The 13,698-nt window shown below is 40.4% G+C and overlaps 1 protein-coding gene across 2 annotated transcripts in view; it reads right to left on the minus strand.

Moving 5' to 3' along the window:
* LOC126198974 (RNA-binding protein 28) overlaps positions 1-13,698 on the minus strand; it is a 133,726-nt gene that overhangs the window by 48,223 nt on the left and 71,805 nt on the right. For both annotated transcript variants that reach the window (XM_049935634.1, XM_049935633.1), the window contains exons 7-8: positions 6,035-6,203; positions 2,138-2,420 (exon numbers count right to left, since the gene is read on the minus strand). In XM_049935634.1, the coding sequence (XP_049791591.1) occupies positions 2,138-2,420; positions 6,035-6,203 (452 nt within the window). The remainder of the gene's footprint in view (positions 1-2,137; positions 2,421-6,034; positions 6,204-13,698) is intronic.

Consider the following 13,698-nt stretch of genomic DNA (forward strand, 5'->3'; position numbering starts at 1 on the left):
CCCACAGCTCATCCCCCAACAGGCCAGTTTCAGATCATGACAATATTACATAGCCAAACCTTGTGCCTTACTAACACATAGAAGGACATGAAACTAAACAAATAAAAAGACTAGCCTTGGTCTAACTAAGCTCTGCAAACAACACAGTGAATCATAGGTCACTTATTACAAAAGTGTTTGACAGTCTTTAAGATTACCAGCTTATAAAAACAAAACAGCCATTCTATGGCATGCTGGAGAGTAAACACAGGTAATGGAGAGAGCAGAAAAATAGTCTTGTCCAAGACAGTGGCCTGCCCCCCCCCTCCCCCCTTTAATCGATCTGTATAACAATGACCAACCAACACCAAATTACAGGACCCACTCCCATATGCCAATGATCTGGCCATAATAGCTCAAGGAAAGAGTTTTGACGAGGTAGAACAAAACATAGAACATGCTGTAAGCACCATGTCAGAAGAATACCAGGAAAATTCCTTTAAATTAATCCCTCAAAGATACAAGTCAGCAGCTTCCATCATCACCCAAAAAAAGCAAACCAAAACCTTGCATGTAACCTAGAATAGCATCAGCCAGGAACACATTGGTAAACTGACATACTTGGGTGTCATACATGACCAGGCATTGATATATAACTCCAAGAAGACCCATTATGAAGTCACAGCAACAAATAATGCACTGACAAAATTAGTTAACAACCAACGGGGAGGCAAACCAATTGAGCTGAGAACTACAGCCCAAGCACTGTGTTTCTCCACAACAGAATATGATTGCTCAGAATGGTCCAGATCTATTCATGTCAAAAAGATCAATTTAAGCTTAAATAAAATATGCTGTTCAATAACTGGTTGCATGAGATGCATGCCCCTCAATAAACTATACAAAGGGGCCAGATTCACGGACACCAAATCTTGAAGGCCCAACCACGAACACACTGAAAAGCTTATCCATACCTTCAATGAATGCCATATCTTATTTGGAACTACCTATGGACTAGGAAATCTCAAATCCCAAGAGAGATTCTTGAGCAAAGAACTTATCAAACATGCAAATGATTACCCTCAACTACGGGGGATGCCAAGTGGCAAGAGCCTGAGATGGAAGATTTGGAGGAGCCTGAACTGCTTCAGAACAGACATAGCACCAGTGAAGGCAACCCTTATAATGTGGGACCTTAGGGATGAATATGATTACAGATGCCACTGTGGTGAATATTGGGATATAGAACATCTTCTGACCTGTCCTAACTGTCTCAATACATGTACCACCAATCAATTATGGCAGGGAAGCATGGAAGCACTGCATGTAGGTCAATTCTGAACACCAAAGGAAATACAGTTTATGACATTTGAAACAATGTTTTCCATTAAGTGTTGCAATGTCAGAAAAATGTGGATCAAATTACCTGCAATAATAAAGAAGAACTCCAGATCAAAAAAACTAATTGGACAACTTCTGTAAAAATTAAGATGCCACAATTTGTTGTTTACAACTTACATTTTGGGGCATTTGATCTCTCTGATATGCTACGGATAAACTGGATTACTGCATAAGACTATGAAATGGAATACACAATTATTTTCCGTGATCTGCCCTGTCCTAACATAAATGCTCAAGCTCTCCACGGAGACACAAAAGTGGAAAAAATATTCATAACAAGGTTTTGTCTGAACTTGTAAAACAGTTTCCAACACTATAGATAAATGTAAATGAAGGCACTCTCATGATAATTCTCTATTATTCAAAGGGAGGTATTTCCCAAATTTTATTCAAAGTGATCATCCACGAGATGGTATACTGATGTTTAGAAGTGCAGTTTGCTTGAAACTGAAAGTGTGCCAAGAAACCAGGTATAAATGCAAACCATGCAACATACCACTGTATGCTGTACAAGCATTTTTCTCAAACCAATCAGAATAAATAACCATCACATATTGCTCGAGAAAGATAAAATTACAATATTATGACTCTAAAATTCATTTCAAAATTTATGTAAAGTGCAGAAGGGAACTCTTAATTTACCATAACATTCACAGAACACTTAATGCGTCAGCACCATTGATAAGAAATTTATCAACAAACACACAATAGAAGGCAAAAATAAACAAATAAATAAAAAAATCATAAATTTTCTCACTCATCCTCTGTGATAAGTTCATCATCTTCAGACTCATCTGAGCTGTTCTCTGCTTTGATAACCTTAGAAGAGTCATTTGATGTGCTTTCTTCTTTGGCAACCTTATCAGACTCAAAGCCTGATTCAGAATCACTTTCATCTTTTATAGATGCTTGTGATGATATCTCAGATTTGATATCTGCTTTGGATTCATCTTCTTCTTTAATTGTCATGTCTTTCTCATTTTTTGTAGCCTCAACATACTTTGTATGAGGAACAGCCCAATCAATAACAACAGTTCTACCTGAAAGGAGATCACAGCAGCTGAATACAGTCTGAAAAACAACATAAAATGAGTACATGAAGAAACAAACAATTTTCCTAAAGATGAAAATTCCAAGTGTTGAGCAAGCACAAAGTTTAGATAGCTGCTGAGTCATCAAATTTCCATCCCCTGGCAGAAAAAAAATTTAAGACATGCTTCACTGTTGTGTAACAGTCATTAGAGGAGACAAGGATGAAATTGGGCACAGCAGTGGGTGGAAGGGGGTCAGCATGGGGAAAAAGTGTACAACAGGAGGATACACTGAAGATCCAACCAATTGGAGGGGGCCATTTCATTCTCCACAAATAGCAGAGGCCAAGAAATCTGCATTAAAACTGTCAATGCATCATCCGGGCTACTGGTTAAGGTGTTTCACTCAGCTCAGTATCAAAGGACTGATTAAACCTGAGTATGGTGGTGCAATTTGTGAGGCATATTTCCACATTTGGATCTGTATTTGTATCCAGATTCTCTCAGACACAAATCTATCATTATATTGTGATGACACCTTGCTCAGTTGTAATTAAAGGGCACACAGGAAGACACTGAGTGAGTCCATCACTTTGAGACAAAGCACCTGCAAGCTCAGTTACCAGTCAACTGCTGACCATTATTTGCTACCTTGGATGATAAACAGCATAGTATTACACTTGATCAACATTTTTGGTGCAGGTAGAGTGCTTTGTGGTTAGATACATAAGATTATGTGCGTCAGAAGACAGAAGTGAAAGAGATCAAGGCTTCCCATGCAGTGTATGGCTTCTTTCAAGAACTCCCACACCTAGATTATCCCCTACACTCCTCTCCTCTGACTAGCTAAGCACCAAGTTATCTACTTCACTGTATGGAAGTTTCTGGATGATGCTGTCACTGTCCAACAGCACAGATTACTTCATCATCAGAGTTGTGTATAAGTTGCCTGGACATGTGTAAAATTTTTCTTGTGGTGAATATTTACTAAGAGATAATTAAAAGAAACTCATTAGACTTGGAATGAATGAAGGAAGATTTAAGTTTAACATCACATCAACAACATTAGAGGCAGATTACAGGCTCAGATCGGGAAAAAAGATAGGGAAGTCATTCAGCAGTGTCCTTTGCAAAGGAATCATCCCCATGTTTATCTTAAGCAGACGCAAAGAAGTCACACAACACCTAAGGCCGGGTTCACAGACAGGGATTTCTAGCCTAGTCCTTTCAAAGACAAATCCAGTCTTAACCAATGCACCACCCAGCTCTGTCTGAAACAAAGGGCGAGGCCACAAGTAACAAGTATTTGTGCCTTGGTGTAAAATGGAGTCTTGCTGCCATAATCAACTCATCAGTGTTCTCATTTACAAAAATCAAATATTTATTCATTTCTAGGCAGAGAATTACTAAAGCATTTTTGTGTGATCAGTTTTTTTTTCTCAAATGGACTTCTTGAGCACTTGGCTGTATATTCAAAATGTTCCAATCAACTGTCTTTATTTATGATGTTAATATGTACAATACGTCACTGATTTCAGAGTCGTGTAACTCCATCTTCATTTGTCCATGTGACTCTCCAAATGAATCAATTGTGGAGTCCAGTGAACAATTCAAAAAGTGTACACAAATAAGATTTACTGGAAAGCCAGTCTTAGAAGTATATTAATCAGGAAGACACTTCCAATAAATATATTAAGTCAACCTTGCCACCATATATGTGGTCACAAGGTGTCTTCCATTGAATGAACTGTCCTCACACACAAAGTTAGTCAGACATACTTGTCCCAAACACTCCATGTTATTATGCAGTGGTTTCTGGTGTCTGCTCAGCACAAGTCAACGCACACACTCCATGAGGTTAAAATTCCTTGCATTGCATACAATAGTTTTAACAGAACACAGCAAGCTTCTTTGAGTGAAAGAAATAAACACTGTATCTTCCGAATAGGGTATATACTGAAAAGATAAAATGTGTCCAAAAGTCCTAATAATGCTTTGTACAGAGAGACGGATTTTGTCAGACTCTTTTACGTTTTCCAATTACGAGGGCAATTCAATAAGTAATGCAACACATTTTTTTTTCTGAAACAGGGGTTGTTTTATTCAGCATTGAAAAACACCAGGTTATTCCCCAATCTTTTAGCTACACAACACTATTTTTCAACGTAATCTCCATTCAATGCTACGGCCTTATGCCACCTTGAAATGAGGGCCTGTATGCCTGCACGGTACCATTCCACTGGTCGATATCGGAGCCAACGTCGTACTGCATCAATAACTTCTTCATCATCCGCGTAGTGCCTCCCACGGATTGCGTCCTTCATTGGGCCAAACATATGGAAATCCGACGGTGCGAGATTGGGGCTGTAGGGTGCATGAGGAAGAACAGTCCACTGAAGTTTTGTGAGCTCCTCTCGGGTGCGAAGATTTGTGTGAGGTCTTGCGTTGTCATGAAGAAGGAGAAGTTCGTTCTGATTTTTGTGCCTACGAACACGCTGAAGTCGTTTCTTCAATTTCTGAAGAGTAGCACAATACACTTCAGAGTTGATCGTTTGACCATGGGGAACGACATCGAACAGAATAACCCCTTCAGCGTCCCAGAAGACTGTAACCATGACTTTACTGTCTGAGGGTATGGCTTTAAACTTTTTCTTGGTAGGGGAGTGGGTGTGGCGCCACTCCATTGATTGCCGTTTTGTTTCAGGTTCGAAGTGATGAATCCATGTTTCATCGCCTGTAACAATCTTTGACAAGAAATTGTCACCCTCAGCCACATGACGAGCAAGCAATTCCGCACAGATGGTTCTCCTTTGCTCTTTATGGTTTTCGGTTAGACAACGAGGGACCCAGCGGGAACAAACCTTTGAATATCCCAACTGGTGAACAATTGTGACAGCACTACCAACAGAGATGTCAAGTTGAGCACTGAGTTGTTTGATGGTGATCCGTCGATCATCTCGAACGAGTGTGTTCGCACGCTCCGCCATTGCAGGAGTCACAGCTGTGCACGGCCGGCCCGCACGCGGGAGATCAGACAGTCTTGCTTGACCTTGCGGCGATGATGACACACGCTTTGCCCAACGACTCACCATGCTTTTGTCCACTGCCAGATCACCATAGACATTCTGCAAGCGCCTATGAATATCTGAGATGCCCTGGTTTTCCGCCAGAAGAAACTCGATCACTGCCCGTTGTTTGCAACGCACGTCCGTTACAGAGGCCATTTTAACAGCTCCGTACAGCGCTGCCACCTGTCGGAAGTCAATGAAACTATACGAGACGAAGCGGGAATGTTTGAAAATATTCCACAAGAAATTTCCGGTTTTTTCAACCAAAATTGGCCGAGAAAAAAAATGTGTTGCATTACTTATTGAACTGCCCTCGTACAACTACATTTTTCAAAATTAGATACAAATATAGTACTTTATAAAAAAACCATAAATTTTCAGTTTTTATGAAAGAAAGATGAAGGAAATCAAAAGACAACAAGTACGATACTTCCACGACATGAAATTAAGCAGTGTTAAAATACTGAAACAAGAGACTGTAAAAATATTTGCAATATAAAAAAACACACAAAAAGAAATTCATAGCAAAGTGTTCATTAAGAATTAAACAGGTACCTATTAATGGTTTCCCACTGGAACCCAATATTGCCTTTGCTGCACTCTGCACCCTTTCAAACTGAATAAAGGCACAACCAACAAGTTTTCCGTCTGGTCTTTTCAGTAAATTAATTTCTGTGATATCTCCATATTTGCTAAAATGTTCTCGAAGGATATCTTCAGTTATCTGAAATGTTTTAAAGCAATTTATTTTAAACAAACTCAAATACAATGTCAATATTCAAAAAATGAAGTACTTTTAATACAAACAATAGAAAAAGTATGGATAAAGAGTCAATGTGTAGTTGGGATGTCAAGTAGCAGACAGGAATATAAAACTGATGTCGAGCTTATAGCTTAGCTTTCATCCAATGACCTTTTCCAAACCTAATAAACACACACATAATATGCATATCTGTGAACATGTGTGGGCTTATAATCAATGGGAAAAGAGAATGAAAAAATAAGACTTAAGAACCTGAAAAACATAACTTTATTGTGAAATAACAAATCAACAACAAAGATTTATGAAATCTGTTCAAAAATGAACATTTTTGAAATCAAGATCTGCTGTTGGTTAACATTCAATATGATGGTGTTCCAACCCATGCATTTTAACATGCTTGGACCTGCCTCAGCATGCTGCCCATGTGGTCACTCCAGCTCTTTGAAGATGGCTCTCTTGAGGTTATTCACAGCTAGGAGGGTTCCAGTAATGACACACTGCAGGTTTCAACTGGTCCCAAGCAAGGTGAATCAAATTCATGTCAGTGGATACCATAGGCCATTCTATTTGGTTGATTTCTGTCTCCTAGACGGTGCTCACCAGATGGGTATGGTGTGTTCATACATTACTGATGTTCATTATAGGACTGGACAATAGGTAGGAGGATTTAGTCCTGACACTGCACAGCTCTCAAGTTACTCTGAATAGTGATCAGAGGCATCTAACATTTGAACACAGAAAACTGTCTCACTGATGGATCCGTGGGAGCGCATGCCTGAGATGTGCATTGGTACCTGGCCACCTCCACACTCTTCTAAGACAGTCCTTCATGTGTCTTGACGAACCCTGCACTCGTTAGTGAAGAGATAGCACTGACACAAGTTCCAGTCAAAGATGTCCATTATCCACCTTCTTCTAAAACCACATAATGCGTAGACACACAGACATCAAACTGATCATGCCAAGATGGTTGCATACAGTCTGTGTCATCACTGTGGTGTACATAAATTTACCAAGCTACTTCCCACACAGACAACCACCCTTCTTGCTGTACAGTGACAATGCTTGCATAATAAAACCTTGAAATGGCTACTTGAGGCATGTTGACACACTGAACACTGTATGCAAACTGTAGTGATGCTGAAGTTGGGCTGTACTACTGTAGATTTTTCCACCTCCACGGTACATGGTAAAGTATGCAACACAATATGTTATATGTGAACATTAATCATTTTATAGTAGTAATTGTTTAATATAGAACTACACAGTGTTTAGTTCATTAAATTTTGGGCATGCAGCCGCACAAATTAAATGTCTTCCACTGATATTTCGGGCGTGTATCATCCGGCCATCCTCAGAGTAAGTCACAAGACTGATGACAAGGTGCCAAGCATGGCCTTGTATGCTCCACCATGGCGGTATGCACCTGCGAGTTACAGAAGCTGGTTAGCAGCAAAGAGATGTGCTTCCACATACACCACCTGTGGCGAAGGCATAGACATTCGATTCACTTACCGATGTATGTTCGGCAGCGATGACGCTATGATGACTTCTCTGCAGTTTAATTATCCCAAGAGCTGGATTCCATGTCATTTATTAAATTACTAGCTAATCTAATCTCTATGGTTTCCTTGAAGACAGAATGCCAAAAGGAAGAGATGGATGTTAGAATCTTCACATCATTGTATTTCATAGAATGCCCTGTATCAGTACAATGTTCAGCCACACCTGACTTGTCTGGCTGTGATAAGCATGTGTATCTTCAATGTTCCACACATCTCTCATGAACGGAGAATGCTGTTTGACCTATGTATGACTACTCACAATTTCCGCAAGGAATCTTTGCTGCCAACCAGTGCCTGCAACTCACAGGTACATACCGCCGTGGTGGAGCATATAAGGCCACACTTGGCACCTTGTCGTCAGTCTTGCGACTTACTCTGAGGATTGCCAGATGATACGCAGCCAAAATATAAGTGGAAGAAATTTTATTTGCGCGGCTGCATGCCCAAAATTTAATGAACTATTCATTATGCTGCGAAAAGTTGAAAATGTACACAGTGTTTGTTTTGTGTTTTCTTTGTTGCATGAGCGACACAAAGACTGGCTGTTCTTTGCACAGCACGGGAATTTCATGTCATCAGATTAAATTTTCATCATGTCAACAGCCATCTACCACAAGACAAACCCCAATGCCATGCCAAGTCTCCTGTGGCAGTTATTACTATTTACTGAAGCAAAATGAAACATGTATGAATTACTGAATATATCAATGTTGTAATCAGTTTATAATCGGGCCACGCTGAACTCAACATATATGTTACTGCTTTACTTAATGTTTTTGATTACATGGCAATGTCATGTATTCTTTCTTGTTAATAAACCAAGCAGACACGATTTTGAAAATTAACTGCAATAACCCAGTTCACATATTTTATATATATGTGAACAATCTGAAAAGCAAGAAAGAATATTTTAGGTTTTGAAACACACTGATGAAATATAATTAAACTGAGTAATAGTTGCTATAAAGATTTGAGTAACATACTCTAGGTAAGTGAATGAAAACTATTTAATATTATGTAACAAAAAAATAAATAAATAAAAGAACTGTGAAGTACATTAAAGCAGAAAGAATTTAAGTTGATCTTGGAATGACAGCACAAAATCCTGAGTTCCATGTATTTAGGTGGGCAGTAAATTACATACAATTGCTGATGGCCTAACACCACAGCAATCAACTACTATACTATAATGACTTTAATCTCACATTTTTCATACAAAGTCATCATTTTTCGCATTGCTCTTCTATCTGAAGAAAGACGAACATGCAAACTAACAAATGTAAAGAAGTCGTGATATACATGTAGCAGTACAGGGTCTAAATAAAAGTCCATCAAATTATCTGTTGTAACAAAATATCACTGCTATGTGTAATATCATTAAAAAGCCAAATGGTGCTTTTCTTGGTTAAAGATGCAGTGCACTCTACTGAACTGCACTGACATTGTAGGTTTACTTTTACCATCATTACACAGATTGTAACACTACAACTTGTTGTCACACATAAGTAGAATATCTTTTTTTCCAAATGTTTTGCTATTAAACTTTGTAAAAGGATATTTATAGGGAAATTTATTAATTAATGCAAAGTGTCACATGGATATATTATAGCTAATTTTTTTATTAAGAAAAATCAGATGACTGATATGTGCATGCATAGGAGCTATTTATTAGAAAGTTCTTGTAACGTCTGTAGGAAAAAAGTGTGGTGGAGGAAGTACCTTGATGGTTGGAAAACGTGAAGGCACAAAAGGAAAAGGTGGGAGCATGTGTATGCCAACTCATTACACTGATGAACAGAAACCTACATGGAATGATCACATTCGCAGAGGCATGTGTGCACGGATGAACTACTTAGCCAGTCGAAAAGTGTTTGGATGAAATAGCCCCACAAAATATTGCAAGCCAAAGTAAGAGGACTGACATGTCTAGCTCCACAGCTCAATTATAGGACCTGTAATGGCAAGAAGAAGAGCCATATAATGATCTAATGAGCCATGACAGTGCCATTGTGGAAGAGAGACCACATGACCGAACAAATGTCATAGCTTCTTGGTGCCTTCACGTAGTACATCCCGACTGAGTAAATGCATCAATCAGTCAGACTGACTATGTTTTATCTGAATTCTCACACTGAGTGAAGACTGATTTCTCTGTTAAAGGCACAGGCAAACTAGGACAGGTTTCTTCTTCACATTCTGAGTTAGTATCTTAGTGTTGTGCTATAAATGAAGTTGCAAAAGACTGCAGTAAAATGTAAACCCAGAGTTCAGTAGTTAAGTTTATTCAGCAATCATGAGATAATTTGGTTTAAAGTAAAGCTGAGCAGCATTACAGGTACACACCGAGCGAGGTGGCGCAGTGGTTAGCACACTGGACTCGCATTCGGGAGGACGACGGTTCAATCCCGTCTCCGGCCATCCTGATTTAGGTTTTCCGTGATTTCCCTAAATCGTTTCAGGCAAATGCCGGGATGGTTCCTTTGAAAGGGCACGGCCGATTTCCTTCCTAATCCTTCCCTAACCCGAGCCCGCGCTCCGTCTCTAATGACCTCGTTGTCGACGGGACGTTAAACACTAACCACCACCACCACCATTACAGGTACATATCAATAATTTATCTTGAAACATAATTTCATCCACAAGGAAAATTTTGAAAATTCTCTAAATTCCATACACTATTCTGAAGCAGATTTCAAAACTGATTCTCAGTTGAACCATTTATGTATGTGGTTTGTATTTTGTGTTACTGCTTATGTGTAATTGCACCTACAATATATCTTTGTTGTTGTTACTGTGTTGCAATTTGATGGTCAGATTAATGTCAGAAAAAATGACAGTATTAGGACAAGGACAGGTTGCTACCCACCATATAGAGGAGATGTTGAGTCGCAGACAGACATAATAAAAAGACTGCTACACATGTGAGCTTTTGGCCAGAAGGCCTTCTCATAAAGAAGAAAATAAGACAACCCACACACATTCTAGCAAGCACAACTTACACACACATGAACACTGTCTCTGGTCACTGAGTCTGGCCTCGGTGGCCAGAGACAGTGGTCATGTGCAAGCAACGGTTGCTTCGTCAGGCGTGCAAGTGTATACCCGTCCTTTTTCCCCCCTAAGGTAAGTCTTTCCGCTCCCAGGATTGGAATGACTCCTTACCCTCTCCCTTAAAACCCACATCCTTTCGTCTTTCCCTCTTTCCTGACGAAGCAATCGTTAGTATTTTGTGTGTTTGTTTGTATTAGTTTGTGTGTCTATCGACCTGCCAGCGCTTCGTTTGGTAAGTCACATCATCTTTGTTTTAAGATGTATTTTTCCCACGTGGAATGTCTCTGTCTCTCTCTCTCTCTCTCTCTCTCTCTCTCTATATATATATATATATATATATATATATATATATATATATATAGGGAAACATTCCACGTGGGAAAAATTAAGATGATGTGACTTACCGAACGAAAGCGCTGGCAGGTCGATAGACACACAAACAAACACAAACACACACACAAAATTCAAGCTTTCGCAACAAACTGTTGCCTCATCAGGAAAGAGGGGAGGGAAAGACGAAAGGATGTGGGTTTTAAGGGAGAGGGTAAGGAGTCATTCCAATCCCGGGAGCGGAAAGACTTACCTTAGTGGGAAAAAAGGACAGGTATACATTCGCACACACACACATATCCATCCACACATATACAGACACAAGCAGACATATTTAAAGACCACTGCTTATATATATATATATATATATATATATATATATATATATAACAGAGGGAAACATTCCACGTGGAAAAAATATATCTAAAAAGAAAGATGATGAGACTTACCAAACAAAAGCGCTGGCAGGTCGATAGACACACAAACAAACACAAATATACACACAAAATTCAAGCTTTCGCAACAAACTGTTGCCTCATCAGGAAAGAGGGAAGGAGAGGGAAAGACGAAAGGATGTGGGTTTTAAGGGAGAGGGTAAGGAGTCATTCCAATCCCGGGAGCGGAAAGACTTACCTTAGGGGGAAAAAAGGACAGGTATACACTCGCACACACACACATATCCATCCACACATACAGACACAAGCAGACATATTCTGCTTGTGTCTGTATGTGTGGATGGATATGTGTGTGTGTGCGAGTGTATACCTGTCCTTTTTTCCCCCTAAGGTAAGTCTTTCCGCTCCCGGGATTGGAATGACTCCTTACCCTCTCCCTTAAAACCCACATCCTTTCGTCTTTCCCTCTCCTTCCCTCTTTCCTGATGAGGCAACAGTTTGTTGCGAAAGCTTGAATTTTGTGTGTATATTTGTGTTTGTTTGTGTGTCTATCGACCTGCCAGCGCTTTTGTTTGGTAAGTCTCATCATCTTTCTTTTTAGATATATATATATATATATATATATATATATATATATATATATATATATATATATAGAGGGAAACATTCCACGTGGGAAAAATATATCTAAAAACAAAGATGATGTGACTTACCAAACGAAAGTGCTTATAGGTCGACAGACACACAAACATACACACGAAATTCAAGCTTTCGCAACAAACTGTTGCTTCATCGGGAAAGAGGAAAGGAGAGGGAAAGACGAAAGGATGTGGGTTTTAAGGGAGGGGGTGGGAGTCATTCCAATCCCGGGAGCGGAAAGACTTACACTGGGGGAAAAAAGGACAGGTGTACACTCGCACACACACACATATCCATCCGCACATACACAGACACAAGCAGACATTTGTAAAGGCAAAGAGTTTGGGCAGAGATGTCAGTCGAGGCGGAAGTAGAGGCAAAGATGTTGTTGAGAGACAGGTGAGGTATGAGCAGCGGCAAATTGAAATTAGCGGAGATTGAGGCCTGGCGGATAACGAGAAGAGAGGATATACTGGAGGGCAAGTTCCCATCTCCGGAGTTCTGACAGGTTGGTGGTAGTGGGAAGTATACAGATAACCCGGACGGTGTAACACTGTGCCAAGATGTGCTGGCCGTGCACCAAGGCATGTTTAGCCACAGGGTGATCCTCATTACCAACAAACACTGTCTGCCTGTGTCCATTCATGCGAATGGACAGTTTGTTGCTGGTCATTCCCACATAGAAAGCTTCACAGTGTAGGCAGGTCAGTTGGTAAATCACGTGGGTGCTTTCACACGTGGCTCTGCCTTTGACCGTGTACACCTTCCGGGTTACAGGACTGGAGTAAGTGGTGGTGGGAGGGTGCATGGGACAGGTTTTACACCGAGGGCAGTTACAAGGGTAGGAACCAGAGGGTAGGGAAGGTGGTTTGGGGATTTCATAGGGATGAACTAACAGGTTACGAAGGTTAAGTGGACGGCGGAAAGATACTCTTGGTGGAGTGGGGAGGGTTTCATGAAGGATGGATCTAATTTCAGGGCAGGATTTGAGGAAGTCGTATCCCTGCTGGAGAGCCACATTCAGCGTCTGATCCTGTCCCGGAAAGTATCCTGTCACAAGTGGGGCACTTTTGGGGTTCTTCTGTGAGAGGTTCTGGGTTTGAGGAGATGAGGAAGTGGCTCTGGTTATTTGCTTCTGTACCAGGTCAGGAGGGTAGTTACGGAATGGGAAAGCTGTTTTCAGGTTGTTGGTGTAATGGTTCAGGGATTCCGGACTGGAGCAGATTCGTTTGCCACGAAGACCTAGGCTGTAGGGAAGGGACTGTTTGATGTGGAATGGGTGGCAGCTGTCATAATGGAGGTACTGTTGCTTGTTGGTGGGTTTGATGTGGACGGACGTGTGAAGCTGGCCATTGGACAGGTGGAGGTCAACATCAAGGAAAGTGGCATGGGATTTGGAGTAGGACCAGGTGAATCTGATGGAACCAAAGGAGTTGAGGTTGGAGAGGAAATTCTGGAGTTCTTCTTCACTGTGAG

This window comes from Schistocerca nitens, chromosome 8 (genome assembly GCF_023898315.1).
Source record: "Schistocerca nitens isolate TAMUIC-IGC-003100 chromosome 8, iqSchNite1.1, whole genome shotgun sequence".
Lineage (NCBI taxonomy): Eukaryota > Metazoa > Arthropoda > Insecta > Orthoptera > Acrididae > Schistocerca > Schistocerca nitens.